Here is a 27929-nt window from a genome sequence, read left to right as displayed (position 1 = left end):
GATAGTTTAGCTGCTGTTTAATACAACATTTGTGCATTTGTCATGTTAAACATGTAAGGTACGAGTGAACATTTCGTCTTGATAATGCACTGTACTGGAAACGTGAAGCGATAGAAGTCCAAGATGTTATTGGAGGCAGGTAAGATTATGTTTAACGTTACTGACATTTCACTTTTAAATATTCTAAGTTAGCTGCACGTCACGCTTCCAGTTTTAAGTGATTAGAATTATGTTTCTGCCACCTGTTATGCGTGATGTGCGAATTGTTCCGTCAATAAAGGTTTTTTTCTTCTTCTTCTGTGTTTGACTAGATTGTGATCATTGATGACGGCTAACGTTGTTTGTTTAGATATTATATAATCCTTCTTTGCTGACTGAATACAAAAATCTTCGAATCAGATGACACAGACAATGCTCCTGTGTAATGCTCTGTATAATTGAATTATAATGATTATTTTGCATATTGTAGATACATTTACACATTATTTCCATTTTAATACAGGGCAGTGAACCTCCAGGGCCAGACTTGAAGAACCCTTCAGTAGGATGACTTGCTTAACTTTATTTAAGACATCCTGTCTTAGGCCATAGGTTGTGTTAACAATGCTGAGGTGGTTTTCCGCAGAAGAGTCCAGCTCTGCGCATGGAGTACGTACCACTCATACATTTTTTGAATATCTCATAATGAGATATGTATTCTGTATATGATCAGACATCAGCCTTATATATTTAATGTGGAAATGACTGGGAGTGAAGAGTGTCTTTTAATTCTAAATACTTGCAAATATGTTATTTCAGCATATTGATTTTATGAGCAGCAAGTCACTCGACTATAGCAAAATAAAACCCTTCAGAAACCTTTGCTTTGCTTGTCTCAGGCTCCTGGCTCCCCGCAGGTGGACATGGGCAGCGATATAAGATTTACTGAGGTCACTGAGCAGCTAACACAGATGGAGGAACTTGTGACCCATTTAAAAGAGCTGATCAGGGTGAAGGATGCAGCACTCAGCAGTAAAGATAACCAAGTCAAGGTGATTTGTAGTTTACAAATATGCTCAAAAGGTCAATGACATGACGCTTTTTATATTGAGCTTATTGAAAATGCATTAAAATGCTATTCAAACATAGTTACTTTATTTACATCCCGTTAATGATAAACATGTATTTAATTTCTCAATTTTGGGGGGTGGGAAATTTCTTGTTTCTCTTCCCAAATTCTCGATCACATTTGTTTGCAAATTAAATATTAATGGTCATACAGTACATTCATACAGATAGTCTTGTATTGTCCGCACATTCAGTTTTAAAACTGTGTGTACTTGTTTGAAAGAGAGGCTTTGTCCTGCTCAGTGCATATCAGGATATATCACAAATATCTTTGGGAGTAAATGCAATTTAGCTTGACTTATGTCACGTGTTGGTTTCTGTTTGTTCCCGTCTGTCCTCATTTGGTTAAATTGGTTAAGCAGCTTACTTCCAAACTTTTGTGTTATCTCTTTCTTTCCGCGTTCTTGGACTTTTATTGTTTAACTTATATTGCACTTTTACAAGTCTGCCTTCTGGACGCTGAAAGTATTGCTCATTGTGCTTTGTACAGGGATCAGATGTCATGTGACACATGATGTGGCACTGCATTAAAGTTGTCCTCTTAACATACATAAAACCAAATAAATGAAATTTCGACCATTTACCAATGCAGTTTTACACTAGACCGTTGATTTTGCACAGACTGAACAAGTGTTGTTATTACAAAGAAAATCATAATCATAGAAATTGCATTTCATTTTTTTTTGTATTGGACTTAAGCTATTTCAACATATTGTTATTATTTTTAATTTACTTATAATTTAATATTTACAGGGTTAGAAAACAAAAACAACATTTGAACAGAAAGAAACAGAAAAAAAACAGACAAAAAAGGGAAGTAATAATGAAAGTAATAAATATATTCTCGTTAATACATTGAAGTATAATGAAAATATCATACCTGAATTAACATTAATGAGCTTCAAAAGTTTCCGTTTGCTTGGTTCTTATTATTATATGCAGCTTCCTCTGTGCTTAGTGTCTGAATGTTTGTGCACACATAAGAAAATAGTTATTTAGTCCGTCCCCGATGCTTGGAGTTCTCAGAGTTGATTTGTTATGTGAGTTGTGTGTGTTTGTTTGTAGGAGCTGACAGAACAAATGGAGCACTTGCGGGGTGAGAGAGAAAACTTTCAGTCAAAGCTGGAGGCAGAACGTCACATTTCTCGGGCTCGGATCAAGGATCTGATGGAGAAACATGAGGCAGAGCTGCTAGAGGCTGCTGATAAACACGAGTTGGAGTTGTCAGAGAAGGAGCAGGCCTTACGCAGACAGCTTGAGACTCTCCAGCGCTCCATATCACAGCCTGCAGATGCATCAGCAAACCTATCCACCTGCATTACAGCTCAGAGAGTCACAGAGCTGCAAGGTAGACAATCATGTCACGTGCTTCGAGAATGTTGTCTGCAGTTTATTTTGGACACAGATTTGTCCGAACAAGGAGTTGAAAACTATCCTGAAAAGGTTCAAATGTTGCCTAGACCATCTGAAGGAACTTTAATCCCTTTATAGTATGTTCTGGCTAATGCCATAGTTGTGTAAAGGACTAAAGCCATAAAACATTCTTACTCTACATCCAAAAAAGTATTTTTGCATATACTGGTCTCTTGCTCTTTTTAGTTTTCAGACATTCAAAGCCTGAAGATATTGGTTTAAATAAACGTACAACTTTTTTTTTTATTTGCACTACATTGTGTTGTGGATCATCTTATTGATCCTGATCATCATCATTTCATGCCTTGTAGAGCCTAGTTCTATTGTAAATCTTTAAAGCAACACATATGTCATGTTTTAAAGATGTAACAGACACCTTCTCCTAATGTGCCTACATTATATTAGGAAGCTGTTTATTGTTTTCTGTTAAAGATGTTATCTATCCTGTCATTGCATTTTTTAAACTCTGTGTCCTTCCTTCTCTGTGGCTTTGTTTTAATTTTTCTGTCTGTTTTGTTCTTGTCCAGCCCAAGTGAAGCTAAAACAAGCTGAGGCCAGTAAAGCAGAAGCAAAGTTCTTAAAAATGAAAGCATGGTCCAAATCTCGGATCAGGCAGCTCGAGGGGGAACTCAAAAAAGTTCAGGTAAGAATGTGTGTATGTGTAAATATATGTGTGTATGTATGTGTGTGTGTGTGTATATATATATATATATTTGCACAGATGAATATCCAACTATATTAAATGAACTTCTTTCTGTTATTGACTTCAGTCTGGATTATGTATCGATATGTCCCCTGATGTCACGTCCCTACATAGTCGCATTACCGAATTGCAAGAGGAGAGGGAGGAAATACTCAGCAAACTGGAGCTGTATGAAGATATGAAGGCAAAAAATGGTATGAAATTGAGTCATTTAGTTAAAAATTATTTATTTATTTGCATTAGGGATTGAAATTGTAGGTATTTTGTCTATTCAAGCACTTGACAGATGCAGTAATTGATGTCTGGAGATTATATTTCTCAATATTTGCTTTTAATGACCCTACACAATTAAAATATATTGATAAAAGGAAAACACTAACTTGATTAAGGTACTTTTTATTATTATTAAGGAAGATGGGTTTATTTACCATGCAAAGGTGCATGAGTTTATTATGCAAAAATATAGATTTGTATATATATATATTATTATTTAATCATTTGGCAGAAAAAAAAGAGTACAGCTTATAATGGAAAATGGGTTTATCTTACTATGCAAAAATAACATAAAACTAACATAATTATTGGTTGTCCCTTGTTTTTGATTACAGCAGTCTTTCCCAAAGCAGTGCTCAATAAGTTATGTACATTACTTAATATATTTATTTATTGTATGACAGAATGTCATGTTTTATTGCAGTATTACAAATGAAACAATTGAGGACATACATTAGTTTTACACTCCAAGCACAGCTATGCAGAATTCTTACACAATTCTAAATATAAATTGTTTGAATGAAGGGCAAAGATGTCAATTTTCCTTGGGCAAGACATTATTTTTGGACACTACTGTATTTGAGCAGGGAAGTTGCAATTGACCAACAATTTAAAATACCAGGTATAATATAATAATCATAGGTATTTTTTTTTTTTTTACCGTTGCACAGATAGACACATTTATCTTTTTTAACATCTCCCTTATTCATTCATTATTAGACCTTGCTACAAAAAGTACCAATATCTTCAGTTCTACAGTAGTATTGCAATGCCTACATTTCAAAATACTAGCAGTTTTACAGTATTTTCCGAGGGTAGTACAGTGATGCACACTGCACAGTACCTTTGAATTGAAGATACCAAAACAGTTTTTTTTTTCTTTCAAACAACAGGGCCCAGATGCAAGGGATATCTTTAATAGTGTTACAACAAATGTTTTAACCATCACCCTTACCTAAGATTTTATACTAAGCATTTAGCTTTGCTTTCTAGCAAAACACAGCAATGGAGAAACAGTTGCTATAGTTATGACATCTTCCACAATAATGAATCACTGATTGTTTTACATTTACTAAACTATACAGCTATACTAAAATTAAAGGGGACAAAACAAACACATTTTCTGCTAATCTCGTGTTAATCTTGAGTACCTAATAAAGTAGCATTGCATCCTTCATATCTTTAGTTTTATCCGATTTATGAAAGAAAGATACAGTTGTAGCGCTTCTCTCTGAAAACAGTCGAGCTCCTGGAGGCGTGGTGCGATCGTCTTAAAGCTGTGACATTGAAATAAATAATTCCCTTAAAGCTGGGTTCTTTGGGAAGCTGAACAAGGTTATTTTTTCTTCACAATAATTTGGTGAGACTGGTGATTTAAAAATATGACAAATCATTCTTGAGCAAGTCCTGTGCAGCGCTGCAGATGACTTCCAGAAATCCGAATGAAGCACGTTGATGTGTGTGCGTAATCTTCCAGAAGTGCCCATACAAGGAATGCTGCTCTTTATACAGGACCATAATCAAGAGAGAGATTCATACATCCATTTATTGTTTTTTTTTTTATTTATTTATTTTGGCCATGTTTAGTATGAGAATCCAACACTTTAAAGGGATACTACACCCCAAAATGAAAATTTTGTCATTACGGTAATCACTTACACCCATGTAGTTTCAAACATGTAGAAAACGACAAAATTTTCATTTTGGTGTGGAATATCCCTTTAACAGTGTAAGTCAAAATGCATGTAATAGCATTAGACCTGATCTTTAAAGCACATTTCTATTTAAAGTCTAAATTTGGTTGATTTGACATGGAATGACAAAAAAATGTAAAGTGATGCTTCTTTTTGACACATTTTTGTGTATATAATTTATTCAGTGAGAAGTCACATCATGCATTGATTAATGGTTAGATGATTGATCATTACTTTCACTTCCAAGGCCCTGAGTATGCAGGTACTTGTGCCCATCCCTAAATTTAATGTTGTCTTATGTTTAGATTTTCTTGAGACATCAATAGATGAACTGCAGAAGCAGCTTATGGAATATAAGGAACAGCAGAGGAAGATGCAGGCTGACCTGGAGCAGGTGACCAAAAGAGCAGCATCACAGGCAATGATATATTTATTTGTTTTGCTTTTTTGACTTAATTATAAAAGAAATATTCCACACAAGTTTGTGCATTGAAGTGATTACCACAGGGAAGGGGTGTTCATTAGACTTTATTAGACATCCATTTGTGTCTTGTTGCTTTTATTTACATAGCAGTAAATAATATTATCTCCTTGGGTCTCTGGAAAAGCATTTTTTATTATTTACTTTTTAGAATCTGTGAAAATGTGAGTAATTTTAACAAAATAGAGATCATACAAAATGCATGATATTTTTATATTTAATCCTGTCCCAAGTAAGATATTTAACATAAAAGATGTTTATATTTAGTCCACAAGAGAGAGAAAAAAATGCTGGGATTATTATAATAACCCTTTTAAAAGTTTGTGAACCCTTTATTCTTTAATACTGTGTGTGGTTACCTGGATGTTCCACAACTGTATTTTGTCTTGTGATGATTGTTCATGAGCCCCTTGTTAGTTCTGAACAGTTAAACTGAGCAATGTTCTTTAGAAAAATCCTCCATGTCCTGCGGAAACCTCAGTTTTCCAGAATCTTTTGCATATTTAAACCCTTTTCCAGCAGTGACTGTATGATTTTGAGATCCATCTTTTCACACTGAGGAACAGTGCTCAGTTAAACTGTTAGGAACGAACAAGGGGACTCGTGAACAACCATAACAAAACAAAAATTCACAAAGGGTTCACAAACTTTTCAATGGGGTTATTTTAATAATTTCAGCTATTTTTTTTTCTTTTGGACTAAATGTAAACATTTATGTAACATATCTTACTCAGAACAGTGCTAAATAAAAAAAATAACATGCATTTTGTATGATATGTCTTATTTTGTTAAAACTACATTTTCACTTTCAAGTGGCACTGTTTATATATCTATGTGTTTCTGTTAACAGGTGAGTGAAACGGGCAGCATGGATGATGTTCAGGTGATGGAGTGGCAAGAAATGATTACCATGGTGACTGAGGCAGAAAGGGTTCAACATCAGGGTCACGAGAAGAATGTCATGGCCTTCAGAATGAGCCATATCGAGGAGGAGAGAGAGGGTGAGGATGCATATGCTATAATGCTATATAAATGTATAGATTCTACCTAAAAGTATTCTCAGCTGTTTGGTAGATAAAGCATGACTATCAACTATGACTTAAATAGAAGTGCAAGTCTATACAGTCCAGTGTTGCAGGGTATACTGGTGCTAGATATGTTAATATTATGGTACTTTATGCTATCTTCATGCTTCGTTTTGACTACAATTCATGGGATATTGATTTGATCATAATGTGATTCTTGATGCATCATGATGCGGCTTGTCCTTTTTATATTGTACACATACAAAGCATACATAAGCATTTGAAAGTGGCCGTCTGTTTGCAGGGTTAATACTTGTCCACTCGTTCAGGTTTTAAATGGTGTGTACATAGCAGTGGTGGACAGTAACAAAGTACTTTTATCTAATGTTTTATTTTTATTTTTTTGAGAAAATTTTACTTTTACTTCACTATATTCCAAAGCATAATATCATACTTTTTACTCCATTACATTTCTTAAAAACATGTTGTTCCTTGTTATTTTAAACTGGAGAAATCACCACCTGCTCCTAGACGAGATAACTGTGACTGATTTGTGATTGAGCTCATACTTTTCAATTAACCTGTTAAATCGGTTTATCTGGTCAGAGCAAGTGACAATTTGCATATCTCTTCATATATATATATATATATATATGCATGTATATGTGTGTGTAAAAAAAATACACATATAATATTTTTTTATTTTTAAAATAAATATATATATATATATATATATATATATATATATATATATATATACAGGTGCTGGTCATAATTAGAATATCATCAAGAAGTTGATTTATTTCACTAATTCCATTCAAAAAGTGAAACTTGTATATTATATACTTGCAAATTCATCCATTACACACAGACTGATATATTTCAAATGTTTATTTCTTTTAATTTTAAAGAGTATAATTGACAACTAAGGAAAATCCCAAATTCAGTATCTCAGAAAATTAGATTATTACTTAAGACCAATACAAAGAAAGGATTTTTTGAAATCTTGCCCAACTAAAAAGTCTGAAAATGAAAAGTATGAGCATGTACAGCACTCGATACATAGTTGGGGCTCCTTTTGCCTGAATTACTGCATTGATGCGGTGTGGCATGGAGTCGATCAGTCTGTGGCACTGCTCAGGTGTTATGAGAGCCCAGGTTGCTCTGATATTGGCCTTCAGCTCTTCTGCATTGCTGGGTCTGGCACATTTTGAATGGGTTTTGTTTCACAATCCTCTCCAGGGTGCGGTTATCCCTATTGCTTGTACACTTTTTTTTTTTTTTTCTACCACATCTTTTCCTTCCCTTCGCCTGTCTATTAATGTGCTTGGACACAGAGCTCTGTTAACAGCCAGTCTTTTTTGCAATGACCTTTTGTGTCTTGCCCTCCTTGTGCAAGGTGTCAATGGTCGTGTTTTGGACAACTGTCAAGTCAGCAGTCTTCCCCATGATTGTGTATTCTACAGATCTAGACTGTGAGACCATTTAAAGGATTTGCAGGTGTTTTGAGTTAATTAGCTGATTAGAGTGTAGCACCAGGTGTCTTCAATATTGAACCTTTTCACAATGTTCTAATTTTCTGAGATACTGAATTTGGGATTTTCCTTAGTTGTCAGTTACAATCATCAAAATTAAAAGAAATAAACATTTGAAATATATCAGTCTGTGTAATGGATGAATATAATATACAAGTTTCACTTTTTGAGTGGAATTAGTGAAATCAACTTTTTGATGATATTATACTAATTATATGACCAGCACTAGATCTATTGACAGATAATTCAAAGTCACTGTTGTGCAAAGCATCAAACCGAGATTACAAAAAGTAGGTTCAGCAAGAAATATTTTGTTTGATACAATTTATAACATATATCCTACACTTTTGGACCATGTGAGTAGATGATGACTGAATTGTCATTTTTGGTTGAGTGAACTATAACTTTAATAATTTTATTTCTTTATTTTATTATTACTATGAAAATATAAAATTATTTAATGAAATTATACTCTAAATAATAAACTAAAACTGCCAGTAGGTGGTGATAAATGTCTTAATGATGTCTTAATGATTAAGACATCAAGTCGTTTATTACCTCGTTTGATTAGTTCAAATGGCTGATTCATTCAGGGATGAAGTAAATGGTTCTTTATGAATGGTTCATTGAATCATTAGGCTTGTTCGACTTGAAGCGGATCATCACCTTCAGACCGAACGGTGTGTGACATCAAAGAACTACAAGAGCTTATAGAGCAGATGACTCCATCTGCTTTTGAATTGCTCTCACAGTACTTTGATGTCATACACCGATCGGTCTGTGCATCGCCACTTCAAATCCAACTCGACTATGGCCAATGGTTCAACGTGCCAAATGGTTCACCCAGTTCGTTCAAAACGTGGATTAAGAAATGAAGTGCCGCTGTGGGTTGCTCGGAGATGAACAGTTCTGATTTGTCTATATGTTTTGATATTTTGATATTTTAATCTGCAAAACAGATTAAAATAACACAATATTTACTTCTTAATGAACTGTTTTATAAGATGAGTATCACATTTGCACTCGTGTTATATTGCACTTAGCCTACAGCTTGTGTGATATTTCTTAACTATGTGATATAAATATGAGACAAAATTTCAAACAGACATTTTGACCCATATCTTGAATTTTAGGAATATTCTCTAGGCCCCATCAGTGCGTTAAATGCGTTCATAATTTTAACGCGCTATTTTTCTCCATAATGAATTCATCTAATTAAAGTGTTAAATTACCAGCCCTAATATATACAGAATATATGTGTATATATATATATATGTATATGTGTGTGGGTATATATATATATATATATATATATATACATATAAAAAATAACAAAGTTAACTAAATTACCAAATTAAACATTCATCGATCAGTACTTTTTAAAACTTAAGTACACAAAAAAATCTTAATACTTTTGTTCTTTTACTTGAGTAAAATTGAAAAGGAGCACTTGATTTGTATACTTTGTCCACCACTGGTACACGGAATGACATTTAAAAACAGTGAACATGAAATACAAGAATACATTCTGCCTGGACAGCAAAGTCCTTATTATAAACTTATTGCTTGTTATAAATGAGACAGACTTTGAGCACCTAAATGTCTATGATTTCATATACATTTTACACATGCCCATGAGTTCATATAGCCTACATTTTACTGTGTTTTCTCTAGTTGTCTGTTGTTTTTTTTATTTTTTTATTTATTTTTTAATCTTTAATCTTTTTTTACCTTGGATACATGAAATGTACTTATTCTTTATTTTTCTGTTGTCCTTGCTATGAATTGTGAAAGAGGTTAATCACTTAAAAAAATTACTGAGATATTTGGGTTTCTTATGCCCGTTTCATACTGGATGTGTAAGCAGCAGAGTTAAAGAAACACAGAAGCTGCACATATATAAAGAGAAGCAGCGGCACTGCCACGCCTTTTCAGTGTGGATCCTCTAATCTGTTAACATGGGTGCTGGAAATACATGTGCCACTTATGCCTCTAGTGTGAAACGAGCCTTACTTTCAAAATGTTTGGTTTGTTTTTTGATTACATTTGATTTGTAACACTTCTCTCCCTCCTATTGGCCCTGAGACCCTCCTCCTCCCCATCTCCACCTCTGCTCCTGGTCTGCATGATGGGCGCAGCCACTGAGAACAGTTTCCCATCAGTTTTGTGCATGCAGGTTTCATTGCCTCCATTGTTTGCTCCCGTCTGTGCTGCCAGTAATTTTCTGGAACTCTTCATCCTCTCCTTAAGGAAACTCTGGCAGCACAGACAAGGCTGACTCATGGGGTCCTGTCCTTCAAATGTCGCTTTATCCTCCTTTTTCTGCCCTTTTCACCTCTTCTTCCAAATCACTTGCAAAGTCTCTGCCATAAAACAGACCTTTATCAATTGTCTATGTGGTGTTTTAGTTAGGGTTTTTTTTGTCCAGCATTATCACACCTACAATTTAACAACTTAAATTCTGTAATAATTTCCTCATCCTTCATGTCATTCTGAACCTATATGACGTTCATTGTACTGTGGAGTGCAAAAGATATTTTGAAAAAAAAAATGTCTGAGCACTTACTGTTATTTATTTATACAAGTACAAGTGAATAATGATGGAATTTTGAAAATATTGGAGTTTTTGTCTGAACAGTGAAAGCAAGTGGGGACCAATGTTGTTTTCTTTATTTTTTCTGGTGCTCACTGATCTTTTCCTCCCAAACTCCCCAAAAAGAAGTCTTTATAATTTAAAGGAAAATTGCACCTCTGCATTGTCATTTATATATATATATATATATATATAAGCAATTAAAATAAAACACTGCGGTAACACTTTCTATGAATGAACGAGGCATTCTAAAAATAAGAAAAAAATATCCTATGTTGTAGAAAAGTTTATATTATTTGTGGTTCTAGTTTTTCAGAGTATGATTATTTATAACACACAATGAACATGTTGCATCCACTTAAATTACAATGAATTCTATTTCCCATATATCTTATTACTTGTTTTTACTGTAAAATGACAAATTTTACTTTCATGACGTCATGAGCAATCCAGTTCTCTATTATAGATCAGTGTATTTATCCCTTTATGTCCTCAGTGTTCTTTTCTTGTGATGGATACTTCCAGCAGGATGTTTCCCCATGCCACAAAAATCAAATAACTTCAAACTGGCTTCTTGAACATGACTATGTGTTCACTATACTCAGATGTCTCAAATGGCCTCCAAATTTATTAGATCTCAATCCACTAGATCACTTTTGGTATGTGGTGGATCTGGAGATTTGCATTATGGATGTTCTGCACCATGTGATCAGTACGAGCATGGTGTACCTAGTAGTGGCCTGTGAGGGTAGCCTGGGAGTAGGTTTTGTAGCTTGGCAACACCTTAACCCTGTCAGGGTTTTTTTTTTTTTTTCTGTTTCATGGTAAAAGAACAGAACGTGGTCGATCGTGCTAGTGAAGATGTTGAAGCATTGTGCATTGGAGCAGTGACGATTATGTAGAACCTATAATGAAGTCTCGCTCTAAATTAAGGATAATGATCAAAGTGAATCACTTTCCTTTCTCAAGACTGATTTCTTACTGATTGATTATTATTGTCATATACCTCTTTGTTCAGGGATGAATATTGATGTCCCGCTTTCGCTTCCATGCTATAGTTGATTGAAAGACACTTTAAGTGGGATTAGCCACTTATTGCTGAGACCAAGGTGAATTTTAGTATTTTAGTCTTCTGGTCCACAGTCATGCTGTTGTTTTGGAAGCAGAATTTGCAGTGTGCACTGCTTACTGCTCTTTCCTGTCCTTTTTTCACTCTTTAATCTGCACTAGCATTACCTGGCTGTCTCTTCTCAACCTTGCTTTTGTTCTCTGCCATCCATTGCCATAAACATATTTGATCCATTCCCTTTATCTTGTGGCACAAAACTGATTGAGGATGACTGGTTGTTTCCTGGCTGCTCCGATCCAGCATTAGCCAATCGGCAACAGGAAGTGGAGGAGGAGTTGGCCCAGGCCCGTGGACTCTGCCTACAGAAAAGCAGGAAGACCAAATATTTCACCCCACTCAGCCTGCAGGTATGAACTAAAGGCTCTAGGTAAAATGCATACAGATGAGTGACAAATGAAAGGAACAATCTCTTAGTAAGGTGTTAGGTCACCATATGTGTTTTGATAACGGTGGTGTCTAATATGCAAGTTCAGAAGTTCCTTTTAATTGGCTTTTAATAAGATATGTTGACCGTAAAGACTATTGCATATGTTTCACATAATTTTCACACTCTTCAAACTGTTCCTGCTGTTCCCTATGAAGGGGGAGGAATTATTATATTGATAATTATGACATAAGCCCCACCCACCAACACGGCAAATCAGCCATTTTGTCACCATACTGTATTTAGTACCTTTAACTTTTTCCTGTGTTGCAAAGTTGAATTAAAAGAATAGTTTAGTCAGAAATGAAAGTCAAAATCTTTTTCCCTTCAAACACGGTAGTAAATGTTTTGAAGAATATTAATGCTGCTTTATTCCATGTCCAGTAATATTAGCATTTAATGATTAGGTTCTGAAAAGTTAACTTAAAAACACAATAAAAGTGGTCACTATTAACTTGTGTGAATCTTGTGTGATCTTTTGAAGCCATATGATTTAAGTCAATCACTGGAAGCCTTTGCCCTCAGTCGTTAGTCTCAAATCTCAGTAACGCAAGTATAACATTCTAACATAGTGTGTGAAGATGCACCGTTTAAGGGCTGTCAGTGTAGTTACTTTTCCCATGTTTTGTGACTGATCTCCAATTTGAAGTTTGAATATGTGGAAAAATGCAAGGAGGCTATGAAGGTTTGGAAGGACATGAGGGTGAGTAATAATTGTTTTCCCCCACTTCCATTTCAGGTAGAAGTAATTATTTGTACTTGTTTTCTTTTTTCTTTTCTTTTTTATAATAATAATAATAATATTAATGATGTATGTGTTTTTTGGTTGTTTTTTTCCTCTACAGGAGGACTTGGAGTATCATAATAGGCAAGACCCAATAGGCCCCACTGATTGCGATGTTTTTGTGAATGGAGAAAATATGGGTGGATGGTGGCCCCAGCACAGTGCTGCAGTTACAGGTGTGAAACCCACTAGACACTGTCCATGTTCTACATTTTTTTTTGTGTTCAGGTTTTGTTTTTTGTTTTTTTATATCTGTGTGCACCGACTAAGAATGGTTGTCCAAGTGGATTATATTTGGAAAGGGTTTATCATCTGACTTATTTGTAGGATTTTATGAGATTCTAGCCAACTTTGAAAGCCTCTTACTGTTCTGTGTCAACAGAAAGAAGACACATAATAAAATAACTGTAATAACAGATACACAAGCTACTAAATAGTACTGAAATAGTCAGGGTTAAAGTGGATAATAGAATAAAGTGCATAGGATGAAAAGTGCAAGTAACATTACCTTATAGATAGACAAAGTTTATTTTTTTTTATTTTTTTTTTTATATGGTGAAGAACCTTATTTTATACTTAAATGACTGATTATTTACAGTATATACAATTTCCGATCCCAATTAGAAAATCATATTGATAATATACATTTACATGTATTCTTTTAACATATGCTTTTATCTAAATCAGTGGGTCTCAACCTTTTTATTTCAAAGGCCCAAACTTGTTTTTGATATTTCCTCTGGTATATTTGCTGTAATTATAATTATAACAATTCTGCTTGTTATCGAACTACTTTATTAATAGAAACAATTCACTGGGAAAGAAGTCATAAAATGTATTCATTGAATGCAATGAAATTCAATTTGGATAAGAGCATCTGTCAAATGCATAGAAGTAAATGTAAATGTTTGTACCTTAGGGTAAGAGTCAAGATGGGTAATGGGCAGTTAGTTCATGAGAAACCAAATTTAGGCCAATGAAAAGTCCTCTCCTTTCTATGCCTTATACAAGTGTCTTCCTTTTTGAAAGGTGTTTGTCTGTCATCCTAGCAGCTTTATCTGATGGCACTGTGCATTTGTTTGTGTTATTTCACCACAATGCAGTCAAAATGTAGAAAACCTTTCTCCACTGTTGCAGTCAGAAAGGTGGGATCACCATAAAACTGGCCCTGGAATGCCCTCAGATATGCTTTTCATTACACATTTAAGATTAAAACAAAAATTACAAAATTAATTAAAATAATACATTTTGATTGGAGATAGAGGTGAGAGCTCAAGGAAAATGTATAAATTTGATCAATTATTATATATGCCATTTTTTCCCCACTTGTTTAGATGGCTTGAGGTCTGTTGTTGAGGAGCTCGAATTAGAGAGAAACCAACTGCAGGAACAGATTTTGGTCCTTGAGAAACAGTGCCAAGATCTGGAGGACCGTCTGCAACTTCAGGCTCGCATTGAATTACTACAGGTACACAGAAATTCGTTTGGACTGTATATATAAAGGTGCTATCAATGTCAACCTCTGCAATTACACTGCTTGCCAACCGACCCTTTGCTAAGCCTGCTCACTCATTTCCTGCAAATCATTAGACTGCCTCTGGAATCATTAAATAAAGTGGAAGTGAATCAGGTCTAGTCACTTTATTTACCTTCCTATAATCTGTACAGAAGCAATTTGTCTCATCCTTTTTTTCCCCTCGAAACAATCTATAATCCAACAAATGAGTCAAGCTTTTTTTTGACATTTAAAACACAAAGAGTGTGTTTGTGAGCTTATCGAAAGGTCAGTTTCAGCTATTTCATAAGAAAATAAATGCTGAATGATGCAAGTCCATTTTTCTTTAGTTGTTGGGGAAAATCAACTGTTTTTGACATCTTGTTGAATTTCACTTTTAGTGTTGGATAGCCAGTTAGTTACCTGTATATTGAGTGAACTTTATGCAACACTCCTCTAACGCAGGCGACGTTTGGTATAGATGAAGGTGATCAAGCATTGTCTGAATCGCAGGTTTGTTTGTGTTTGTGTAAGCTTCCAAAAATCACAAAACTTCTCTTTATCCTTATCACTGTTTGTACTGTTTTAACACTGTCCTCCTCACACTACAAATAAAATGCAGTTCACACACAGGGTGGGTCAACAATGGTTTTTAATGGTTTGAGTTAAGCTAGGGCTGCGTAAGTAATAAAAAATATTTGTGAATACGGTGGCATGAGATCCGACTGGTCTCGCAAGAATGTGATGATATCCTCGTGCTATTGTCATAAGTCTGACCTTTCAGACATATTTGCATCACAGTGGCTCGTTCACCAGCAGTAGTATGTAAGATATGTTATGTTCACCTGTGAATACAGTATGCTTACCTGCTGTTAACAGGATGCTCCAGTGTTAAACTAATCACCTATCTAAACTATCAGGCTATTGCTGCTTCCTCAAGAATGTTTATCATTCTCACATGTTTTAACCCTTGTCAGTTTAAACTTTAAAGACCCGGTTTCACAGAGAGGATAAGGCCATAGTTCAATTAGGACATGAACGTAGTTTATGTAATGTATACAGAAAATATTATAATGATTGCTTTTATATTAGGCCTATTGGTAATAGAAAGGCAAACATTATAATACATTCTTGTTTGCCATTAGCATTAAGCAAATATTCATTTATATAGTTTAAACAAATCTTTGAATGACTAATGAACATTCTGAACTGGACCAGAATTGACGAAACATTCACAAACCTTGCAAACTCGAATCCAGCTGTGAGATCTTGTGAAGTGTGCCTTTTTATCCAGCATGATCATGTGTTCTCTGCGTTATGGTCAGTCCATGTGAATTGAATGCTTTAAACTATAAACTTGTGATTTCAAATTATACTGCGCTTTGCCCACTGTCATATTCATGTCATTTTCACGGGTGCTGTATGTAAAATGAGGGTTACCCTGGCTTTATTTGAAAAATATGATTCCCAGTGCACACAAACTTCCCAGAATACTGAGTCCCCTGCTGTTTACAGTATTTACTTGATTTTTAATTATATTTTTAACAACAATTTATTTATTTGTGACAAATACTGTCATCTAAAGTATAAGCATGTTTCTTTTACACATTTAGTTTTTAATCAGTTGTCAAATGATTTCAGATTTCTTAAATATTAATAATAATAAAAAAAAAAAATTATATCCGCTTTATATCGCTATCGGCCCCCCTCCTTTTCAAGATATCGGCATCAGCTGTCAAAAAACATAAATCAGTCGACCACTATTCTGCACTTGACCTACTTACTCAAAGGGTTTCTGAATTCAACATAGCCCCTTTAAGGGGTTAGTTCACCCAGCAATCAAAATTATGTCATTAATAACTCACCCTCATGTCGTTCCAAACCCGTAAGACCTCCGTTTATCTTTTGAACACAGTTTAAGATATTTTAGATTTAGTCCGAGAGCTCTCAGTCCCTCCATTGAAGCTGTGTGTACGGTAAACTGTCCATGTCCAGAAAGGTAAGAAAACATCATCAAAGTAGTCCATGTGACATCAGAGGGTCAGTTGGAATTTTTTGAAGCATCGAAAATACATTTTGGTCCAAAAATAGCAAAAACGAACAAAACCGGTTGCATCGGTTTTCGGATCACCAGTAGTTCTTTCGGACAGTTCGATTCAATAAACCGGTTGAAGAAAATGGTTCATCGGTTCTTTTGTTCTCGACGTAATGACTTCATTTGCGATGATTGCCCTTGATTCAAGCCTTCGGTTTACCCGCGCTCATAACATTAGCACAGAATCAGTTCAGAATTAATCACCAAAAGAATCAGTTCGGTTCAAACACTCTGTGTGTCAGTCTGCTTCACACTGAATCACACAACGCATGCGCAGTATCATCAGCTCCTCGGTTCTTGAATCGGACGCGTCTGACAGAAACGGTTCTTGACTCGAGAAAGAGTCATTGTTTTGTTCGTTATCTGGCTCGGCTCGGTGTTCATCTTCAGTTCTCTCTTTACAGCAGTTCAGTCAGTGTACTGTTTGAGTAAATGAATTACTCCGGGATATTGGTTTGTTTTAACTCAGAGGGACTGTCAGCCACATTAAAAAAGTTAACAGCTTAAGTCATTTGTCGATTAATGCTTATTGGAGACGCGAACTGTTTTAAACGATTCAGTTCGATTTGGTGAACTGGTTCAAGAAGATCCGGTTATATCGAATGATTCGTTGGCGAACCGGATATCACTTAAACTGTTGTGTTTTGAAATCTCACAACAGACCGGAAGAGAAGACAATGCTGAATAAAGTCGCAGTTTTTGCTATTTTTGGACCAAAATGTATTTTCGATGTCACATGGACTACTTTGATGATGTTTTTCTTACCTTTCTGGACATGGACAGTATGCCATTCACACAGTTTCAATGGAGGGACAGAAAGCTCTCGGACTAAATCTAAAATATCTTAAATGTGTTCCGAAGATAAACGGAGGTCTTATGGGTTTGGAGCGACATGAGGGCGAGTTATTAATGACATCATTTTGATTATTGGGTGAACTAACCCTTTAAGTTGCCCAAAACAGCATCTGATTCCTTTTTCAGGGACAGTGTGAATTCAAAACGAACTGGGCCCTTTTTTATTTGGTTCACCTCTTTCTCTAAGTTTGGTTCTTTTAAAGAGGACTCAAGTGTGAAAACACCCTTAATGTACTTATGCATAAAACAACAACAAACTAGTTTCCAGCTTGTTTCGGGTGTGCATTAATTGGTATTCTTTATTGTGAAAACAGTATTCAAGGGCAATAATCAGTGATTCTGATTTTTGTCATCATGCAGCCCTAGTTTAAGTACACATTTGTCTATAATGTTTACGCTATTTTGCTTGAATTGTTGTTGTTTTGATCTTCCATCTTCCTATCCATCAGAATGAATCTGAACGCCTGCAGGCACAGGTTGCCAGCCTTCGCAGTCAGCAGATTAAAGACACAGAAAAGCATCAGCTGCTCATTGCCAGCCTGAACAAACAACTCAAAGGGTAATTATTAAAAATTAGGTCCTGGGGCCTAATTGCAGTAACATTCCAACTAAGATGTCTGTTTAGTGGCCATGGTAATCTCATTTGTACACTAATACTGTGTTTAATAGCCAGAAAAAAATATATATATTTCTAACATATCTGTTGACTCAGACTGAGCAGCACACAGGAGTGTCTGGAGTCCTCGCTCATGGAAAAGGAGCATACACTTGCCAGAACCTCTGTGAAACTGGAATATATTGACAGTCTAAGAGAGGCTTTAGAGACAAAAGAAAAACAAAACCAAGAAACAACTGAAAAACTGCTTCAAACTGAACACAATGTGGGTAAATATGAGATGTATTATAATATTGAGTAATATATTTAATAATGTAATATATTTAACAAGATGACACATTTAGATAATTGGGCATGCTAATATTTATATCAGCTGTCTGTCACATATTTCAAGTGGACAATACATGTATGCATGTCCTGTGTGTAGGGATGCACCGATGTGAAAATTTTGGCTGCTACGATAATTCTTTTTAAATAAAAGTCTATAACTTATATGTTGGCCGATAAATCTGAATCCAAATTTTTATATAATTTTTGAAAACCTGATTTCAAAAAAGTCTCACCATTAAAGGCCAATAAACACTTCAACATAAATCAACCATAAAGCAACCATACAAATAATAATAATAATAAAACAGTTATGCTTAAATCAAAAAGTCATTGGGCAACATTATTTACATGTAAAGAATAAAAAATGATGTGCCATGGATAAATAAGGGAATAACCTCTGCAAGGACAATAATGAAATTATTTAAATTTAACCACATTGTTAATGAAAATAATGAGATAAAAATAAAAGTGGTGGTGGTTATTAATAATATATCAATGATTTTGAAAAAGATGTATCTTCAATTAATAGCCTATAACTGTTTCAAGTAGCAGCATTGCTGTTTGAGTTGCTGGCGCTGTTGCTGAAGAGCTAAATGAACACCGGTAAACTGAAGTGCTTTGTTAGTGTGTTAATTAAGCTGTATGAGAATCATATTAATACAACATAAACATAATATTATAGCTTATATATGCACAATAAAATGCAAATGCACAAGCGATCTTGAACTAAGTAGTCAAAATGTGTAACTCCTGTTGTGGATGCGCTCTTGGCTCTCCTCGTAACAAGGCACGGCAAATAAACCCAAATAATTCATAACTTCATATATATATATATATATATATATATATACACACACACACATATATATATTCTCTTTACAATGTTATATATATGACATTTCAAACATAGTCATTAGAGTTGTGCTGACTGTTGGAAACCAGAAGGCGTGCTGGCGGATTTTGTAATTCGTCAGTGCTGCGTGGTTAGTGACATTTTCCGGATCTGGCAAAAAAAATTTATCGGTTCGATAACGATAACAGTAAAATGACCATTTATCAGCTGAAACCGATATGGTCACCGATATATTGTTCATCATTAGCTGTGTGTTTGTGCGTGTGTGTGTGTGTGTGTGTTTTATATTTATAGAGAGAGAGAGACAGCGAGAGCTTTTTGCATTCAATATCCATTTTAGAATATTTTAAACACAGTGTAGTCCAGACCCAAGCCTCAAGAACAGTGGAGACAATATGACTTACAGTATATGTGAGCTATTGAATCATATCTGAGTAATTGAGACTTCCTTGCTGTGCAGTTGGCTGAAGTTACAAAGACATGCAACAACCTTGAGAAGGAAAACTCTGAGATGAAAGCAACTGTTACAGAACTGACACTCAATCTCAGTGTGCTGAAAGACAAGGTAACATCTTAGACTTGATTGTTCACTGGCTACCATGTCGCATTTTCTTTTCTTTCCAATCTTTGCAAGTTTGACAATTATATTTTGACAAAACAGATTTATAAATGTATGCATGTATGTATGCATGTATTTATTTATTTGATTAAATGTTTAACATATATCATTAAATTCGATTTTCTTGTTTTAGATCCAAAAACAAGAGGCAACTATAGAATCATTACAGAATGATCTGGTTCAAACAAACGATGACCTTGACAGACTGAACGCAGCTCATCTGGAAGAAAGAGCACAGCTGGTTCATGACTTGCAGAGCTGTGAGCGTGAAATCGATAGACTTCAAGATGTCATCATTGATAAGGACAAAGATATATCGGCACTAACATCCAGCACAGCAGAATACTCAGAGCAAATTCATGAACTAAAAGGGGAAATGAAGTTCAAAGAAGATTTGCTGACTAAAATTGAACAGGATGTTCAAATCTTTAGAGACCCACAGCTTTCTGACCAACAGTTCTTTAATGTGTTAATACCACAGCTGATTGAACAATTGAAGAGGACTGAAACTGATCTAAAAGTAGCGAGAAAAGATGGTGAGTCAAAGACTAATGAAATTAAAGACTTAAAAAAGGTAATGGAAGAGGATAAGAAATCAATTCAGGATCTCCGCATGGAAATACAGAAGCTGAATATGAATCTCAAAGACAATCTATTAGATGGAGAACAAGTGCATGAAAAAGACTCTTTCCAGGAGGAGCGTAATCAGTTGCTTTCTGAAGCCAGCAAATATAAGAGTGAGCTTCTGATGTTTTCTAGAAAGCTTGCGGAGCAGGTTGAATGTCAAGAACAGCTTAAGCAAGATATCCAAGACAAGTCAATGATAATATCTTCATTAGAGGAGAAGCTGAAGATTATTCAAGAGAAGACCGTAGCAGAGAGAGATATATTTAACAAAGACCTCAAGATTCGAGATGAAGCCAAAGAAAACCTTGAGAAACATTTGTCTGATAAAATTGAGAGTATTCAATCGGTGAACAATAACAACCAGAAACTTCAGGAATCGCTTGAGCAAACTTTGGGAGAGCTTGCAAGACAAAAGCAGCACCTGGATAATGCTAAGGAGCAAATGCAAGCTGTGCAAGATCAGAATTACAACTTGCTTTTACAAGTCGAATGTCTCACTAATGACAATTGTCAATTGAAGAGGGAAATTGAGGCTAGTGTCCAGTCCCTCTCTGATGTTTCAGAAGAAAAGAAAAGTTTGGCAAGCAAAATATCTGAAGTTGAACAGAAGCTTTCAGAAAGTGTTAAAACAATAGAACACTTGCAAAGAGATAAGGAAGAGCTAACACTCAAAGGAAATGAATTGAACAAAGAACTCGAGCAAAACAAACAGTCAATGGATAAGATTCTTTTAGAAAAAGACGGCATTGTTAGACTCAATGAGACACTGAGTAGGCAAAATCGACAATTAGAAATTTTTTTTGAAGAGGAGCAAAAAGAAGTGCTTAAACAGGCCCAAGTTGTGTCTGAAATGAATAACAAGGTTGCAATTACACTTGAAGAAAATGAAAAACTTGCTTCTAATATTGCTAGTCTTGATGAACAGAATAAGTACCTTCATAAACAAACAAATGAACAGATGAAGTTACTCACAGAAACGACCAAGGAGAGGGAGAATCTACAAAACAAAATATTGATTTTTGAAAAACAAGATATGGAAAACCATAAAATCATAGAAGGCTTGCTTAAGCAAAATGAAGATTTGCTTTTGCAAGTAGAAGAACACAAAAATATTGAAAAGAAACTGCAGTCTGGAGCTGAGACCTTACAGGAAAGGTCTTTAGAGTGTGCAGCCCTCTCAAAATGTCTCAGGGAGACCAAAGAGAAAGTAGGTCATCTTAGGAGAGAACTTGAATCCACCACTTCTCAAGTCCTGCAATACAAACAGATTGTTTTTGAAAAAGAAAAGACCTTAACCGACCAAAGTACACAAATGGAAACTTATCAGCACCAACTTAAGCAATTACAAGAGAGTATTTCCATTCTTGAAGAACAAGCTAATAATCATAAACTGGGTCTGACAGAGAAAGACACACTGCTGCAAAAAGAATCGAATTCATGTCGTTTGCTACAAAAGGAACTTAGTCATGAAAGAGATCTTGTTTTTACCCTTCAACAAGAGATAGCTTATCTGAAAATAGAGTGGTCCAGACTGAACCAGACTTTGGAAGTGAAAGAAAGCACTTTAATTGAGAAAAATCTTGAATGCCACAATCACTCAGAGGAATTGTGCAAAAGAAAGGAGTCGGTTCTTTCACTAACTAGTCAGCTTGGTATTATGAATGAAAATATTGTGAGGCTTGAATCTGATAATGCACATTTAAAAGGCACTTTAGAGGAGCAATTAACAGAAAATGTAAGATTAAAAGATGAGTTAAGACAGAAACAAATAGAGGTTGTGGAATATCAAGATAGTGACCAGGCAATGAATGACCAAAACATTATAATTAAATCTGAACTGAAGAATTCAATGGCAGAAATATTTAGACAACAAGAGACGATCACGTCCCTGCAAAATGAATTGGAAAGTAATAGAGTTGAACTGGCATCTTTGGCAGAACAGTTCAAATCCAAGCACTCTCAACTTGAAGCTTTACGGTTCACTCTGCAAGGGAAAGAGGAAGTTTTCAGGACACAGGAGATGTCTGTAAATAAGATGAACATCAAACTGTTGGAAAGTGAGAGCCAAATCACCCAGAAAATAACAGCGATCTCTGAGCTCCATGAAGAAGTTCAGAATTTGCAGACAGCTTTGCAAGAAAAAGATAGGTTGCTGTTAAATAAAGATAAAGAATTTTCTCTGGTTAAGAAAACATTAATGGCACAATCAGAATCATGCGAAGCCAGACTGAAATTAGAAATGGTCGAAATTGCTAAAATTCAAAGAGAGTTAAAGAGCTTACAAGAAAAGAATAATCATCTCGTCAGAATCATTAATGAAAATGATTCTTTATTGATGCAGGAGAAGGAAAAGTGTCTGCACTTGCAAGGTAGTGCGTCTGAACTGGAAAACACAGTTTCACTACTGACCTGTCAAATAGAGCGATTAACCTCCGAGATCACACAACTCAGGGAAACACAAACTGAGAAGGAACAAGTCACTTTTGCTACTCAGTCGCAAATGCAGAAACTGGATGAACGATACAAGAAACTTCAAGAGGAATACGATTTGACCAAACAAGAGTTGCTTAAAGTTATCAGTGAAAAATCATTAAAGGAAGAAGAAATCTGTAAATTGGTCCTGGAAAAAGAAGAGATCTGCAGAAATTCCAGTTATCAGACTGAGAGAATTCAGGACCAGCTACAACACCACAAGTGGGAATCCAGCAAAGTGGAAGAAGACAAGACAATGGAGAGAGAGAAACACCATATCCTGGTTAGTGTTAAATGTGAAACAATTATTGAATTGAAATAAGAAATTCAAGAATATGAAAAAGAATTTAAACTCATCCAGAGTTTGAACATGTTTGATGTCCTGTTCAAATACAAGGTCAGAATATTCTTTCTTGGCAACATTTAGATATTGATGTTTAGACTTTGATGCAGGTTTCAAGTATTTTGAGTTTTCTAACTCATGATGCAGGTTTCAAGTATTTTGAGTTTTCTGACTCATGATGCAGGTTTCAAGTATTTTGAGTTTTCTGACTCAAAAAGAAGTAATGTTAGAAAGAACTAGATGCTGTAAAAAACAGATTTAATAGAAATGCTATTGGGCAAGTGGTCAGGTTTGAGAAAGGAAAATCAAATGACAGTAAAGGAGATTTAGATAAAGAGGTGTAACAATATGTAACCTAATGAAAATGGTAAACGAGGATTTTAACTGTGACAATGATGCACTTAACTGTGCTACAAAGGGATCCATTAAAATGCAATTATGATGTGGTTATGTCCCACTTGCTTATTATTCTGCTACAAACTCAAAATGTACTTTATTCTTCACAAAAATAGTAGGTGTTTAAGTAGGTGAATGTTGATGCAGCAACATTTTATTTTTTCAGGGAGATTTTGGCTAATTTCCCAGCACTCTAGTTACTTTTGTCTATGTATCTTCAGGAGTCTAAGGTTTTGCAGGGTAAAGATGTGTCTCAAAAACACTGGGTCCAATTGCATAGCAATCTGCAGCACTGCCAGCGAGAGATCCAGCAAAGGGATTTTAGCCTCCAGCAACTCAACATCAAGGTATGAATCCAAATGTTCCATCTGGAAAACTAAATAAAGTATTATATTTACTGCCATTGATTATTTTCCTTTTAATCTATGCATATGTTATCCTTGTATATGTACTAGTTGCAACAGGCAATTGAGGAAAAGGAAGGTGTGTCCTCCCAGTTAATCACCGTTTCCAAGATGCTCAGAGACTCACAGCAGACTGTTAGTGAGCTCCAGAATCGCTGCTATTGGCTGCAGAGACAATTTCAAAACCAATATTCACCCACACAGGTGAGTTTATCTTTCTATAAAGGTGGATCTGAAATACTGTAACAACTGCTACAAAGAAAAATGTTTTAAGATAACAAATATTTGTTTTCAAATAACTTACTTAACTGCATCATTTCAGTCCTGTTGATAAATGTTAAAATTTTCAGAATGTGCCAATTTGGACTTTTACTTGTATCTGATTTTATGAGGATCATAAATGGTTAAAAATTGGTTTATTTATTCATTTATTTTGATGTTCACACAGAGGTGCTGCATTTCAGTGGTTCAGTAATCACATGACTGCATGTCAGTAATCACATGACTTTTTCCTGCTTACACAACTTTTATTCGAAATAACGTGTTGCCACATTTCCTGTTTTTCAGGTAGCTGGTCCTGTCATTTTAACATTTGAATAGTCCAGAAAAAAATCTATTTCAATGAGCTTTGAACAAAAAATGTAAAGGTTTAATGCCAAATCTCATCATTTTTATCATACATTGCCATACACTCCCAACCAGAGGAAGAATAATTTGAAGAAATCTAACAGAAAGAACTGGTGCAACAACAACCTCTAGTTCTTGGCCCTGAAAAAGGAACAGATATGATAGGGCCTTTGAAATGAAATTAGAATTGAGTCTGTTATAAGTTAAATCTCATTTCTCAACAGGGTTCAGTCTACACAGAAGTTCCACCAGGAGCCCCTCAGGAACCAATCAGTGCCAATTTTAACCCAAGTGGTTCAGACAGTGGAGATCTCAGGATGAGGTTTGACAGACAGACAATGTTTATAGATGACTCATGTTGTAAACTTTTTGTGTGATACTCTCTTAAATGTTCTGTCCAGGCTGGCTGAGGCAGAGTTTCATCTGTCTCAGTTAAACTCTAGATTAGAGGAGGAGAGATCAAGGAGAGAGGTTGCAGAGGAAGCCGTGCGGGTGACGGAACAGAGGGTTCAGAAGTACAAGAGGTACATTTATTAATTCACTTTTTAAAATCACAGAAAAAGTGGTGTCCGCTGAAGTCCACTCAAGCTGGAGAATGAGCACATATCTGTAAAAATGTTTGCACAATATGTTTATAATCTAAGGGAGAGACCCTTGGAGCATCCAACCCAATCTTGCATGAGTCGGATTGAGTGACTTGGCATGCTTGAACAGCTCAATGGGGAGGCCAACCTTCTCTGTAAACTGGAAATGAAATAAAAGTGATTTTACCAGATGCTGTGAAATAAAGACTGGAAAGATGTAGGATGAAGCCCTCCTATCCCTTTAGCATTTGGACATCCTGTTGGTCTTTGTAGAGAATCAAATAAATCAAGCTTTCCCCTGTAACTCGTGTTATTCTGTGGCTTCTGAAAGGAGCATATTATTTCAAAAGCATCCCTTGGCATAGGTTTCAGAGTTTTTTGAGATCACAGTGCTGCTTGGTAGGACCTTTTCTCATTTTACCATTAGGGCTGTGCAAAAAAATCGAAGACGATTTGCCGAGTTGCTTCTCAAGACTAGCCCAATCGCTTTTCGTTCGGGGCGACAAAATACACATTTTTTGGCAGGGTTCCCTTGGTAAAATTTGCATTTTAGGGGCTAAATATCACGTTATTGGGATTGGGGTCATTTGCCCCGCGGCCATGAAAAAGAACCGCAGACTTGACTTGATATTTAGCCCCTAAAATGATAATTTTTACCAAGGCAACCCTGCCAAAAAAACTTATATTTTAACCCCGGGACGAAATTTTTATCAGGGAACCCTGTGGAAACGCCATTGGGCTAGTTTTGGACTAGTTTTGAGAAGCAACTGGGCAGGCTTTGTTGTGAAAACCTGGCAACCCTGATCTGAACGCACGTGCTGGAGATATACTACTAATCACAGGAACGCCTTTTACTGATGAGATGCACATGTAACTTGCTGTAACACTTGTTAAATGGGAAGTCCTTGACAGTGGTGGGCTTGTTTGAGGCAATGTGACAGGGCTGCCCAAACTTCTCATTTAGTGTGGCCATTTTGTCCGAGTAAGGTATTGGTGACTTCCACATGTTCTCCTCAGATCGGAATGACGCCATAATAATCAAAGGTGGTTCTTGGCCATGAAAAGTTTAAGGCCCACGATGTAATGTATTACTCTTGAAAGTAAAATGTGTTAATAACTGATACCAACTTTGCTAGTTTGTTGTCCACCACTTGATATTCACTGTAATGTGTGTGTTTCAGCATGGAGTCAAACCAGTCATGGCATTCTCAAAGGGACTTTAGTATTCAGCTAGAAAAAGACGAGGAAAAGTACGAAGGTCTTGTTCTTCACCCAAGCCGACACAAGGTAATACATGTATGAATTAATGTATAAATGAAAGCTTCCAGTCATTGCCCCCATCTATTCTCTTTCAAACCTGCCCTCTCCGTGATAATTCTTTGTCTTCATTGAAAAGTGCAACTGTTGCAAAAGTGCAAAAGTGTTTGTCTTGTACTTGTTATTATAGATAAAGATGAGACTTCATAATTAGTAGGGTTGTTTAGTTATTAAGAATTTGAATCTAATTAATTATATAATGTGGTGGATAATTAAATTAATTGCAAATGATTCGCTCATCAAATTGGGCTAAGAAATTACCCACAAAAGTCAATTTAAATGTGTCCATTATTTTTATGCGTTATTTAATCAAACGCATTAAATTGACAGCCCTAATTATGAGTAATCACTGCAGAAATCCAGATAATTCCAAAGGGTTCACAAACTTTTTCTTGCAACTGTAATTCCTAAATATAAATCTACAGCGACTTTCACATTTATGCTTACAAGTAAACTCATGTGCGGTAGTAATGCTCAATATCAGTTTTGAGTGTGCCTAAACTTTGATTTGATATTATTGTTATCGTTAATATTATTATTATTATTTTTTTTAGATGAAGGGTGGGGTTCAGTTGTGCCAGCGTTGGCTCAAAGGAAGGAGCATATACTGCTGTTCCAAACTACTCCCATCCCGGGGGAAGTCACGCTACATATTCATGGGCTACCTTCTTATGCTTCATGTGCTGGTTTTCGTGTGCCTCAGTTGGTCCCTTTAGAAAACAATTATCATCAAAATCACATATGCGCAAATAGAAGATCTGCAAAAATATAAAAAATGGTGTGGACGGTGTAAGATAAAGAGCCACAGTCAAGGCGCTTCCTCTTACTGTGATGCATTAAATAATGTAGGAGCTTCCCTTTTGTTGCTCAATCAAATGGGGTAAAGCAGAATGGTGAACTGTGACAACTTTTCTGAGACGTCAACTTGATCTGAAATTTACATTCGGTCATACTGGTTTCCATTTAGACTTTAACACCAGCATTTATAATACAGAGACTTTGTGTATTTGCAGGTACACCGTTGACCATTAGAATGTAGATTATCTGATGTAGTTGCTATGCACTGAAATCTTAAGTTTAGTTAAGCAATTGTCTTTCACGTTTTACCTAAAAAAAAACAGAAGATGAATGTCTT

At 35.5% G+C, this 27929-nt stretch overlaps 1 protein-coding gene across 6 annotated transcripts; it reads left to right on the top strand.

Annotated features, from left to right (window-relative positions):
* On the top strand, positions 1 to 27885 carry si:ch211-220f16.2 (golgin subfamily A member 4). Of its 6 annotated transcripts, none has more exons than XM_059564774.1 (23): positions 1 to 139; positions 312 to 421; positions 503 to 648; positions 879 to 1031; positions 2173 to 2455; positions 3048 to 3163; positions 3291 to 3417; positions 5517 to 5608; positions 6522 to 6672; positions 12194 to 12300; positions 13223 to 13337; positions 14496 to 14629; positions 15122 to 15169; positions 18056 to 18165; positions 18319 to 18487; positions 19866 to 19970; positions 20158 to 23406; positions 24084 to 24209; positions 24318 to 24470; positions 25118 to 25215; positions 25295 to 25417; positions 26659 to 26764; positions 27349 to 27885. In XM_059564774.1, exons 3-23 carry the CDS (start codon positions 604 to 606, stop codon positions 27508 to 27510), a joined length of 5772 nt encoding a protein of 1923 aa, XP_059420757.1. In that variant the 5' UTR covers positions 1 to 139; positions 312 to 421; positions 503 to 603; the 3' UTR covers positions 27511 to 27885. The 6 variants fall into 6 exon arrangements, with proteins under 6 accessions (XP_059420757.1, XP_059420758.1, XP_059420756.1 ...); XM_059564775.1 differs by having other exon boundaries at positions 5496 to 5584; XM_059564773.1 differs by having other exon boundaries at positions 5496 to 5608; positions 25295 to 25408.
* Positions 27886 to 27929: the final 44 nt, after the last annotated feature.

The sequence above is a fragment of the Carassius carassius genome, chromosome 13 (genome assembly GCF_963082965.1).
Source record: "Carassius carassius chromosome 13, fCarCar2.1, whole genome shotgun sequence".
Taxonomy (NCBI): domain Eukaryota; kingdom Metazoa; phylum Chordata; class Actinopteri; order Cypriniformes; family Cyprinidae; genus Carassius; species Carassius carassius.
The sequence above is the reverse complement of the archived record's forward strand: the minus strand, read 5'-3'. Positions and strand labels throughout refer to the sequence as shown.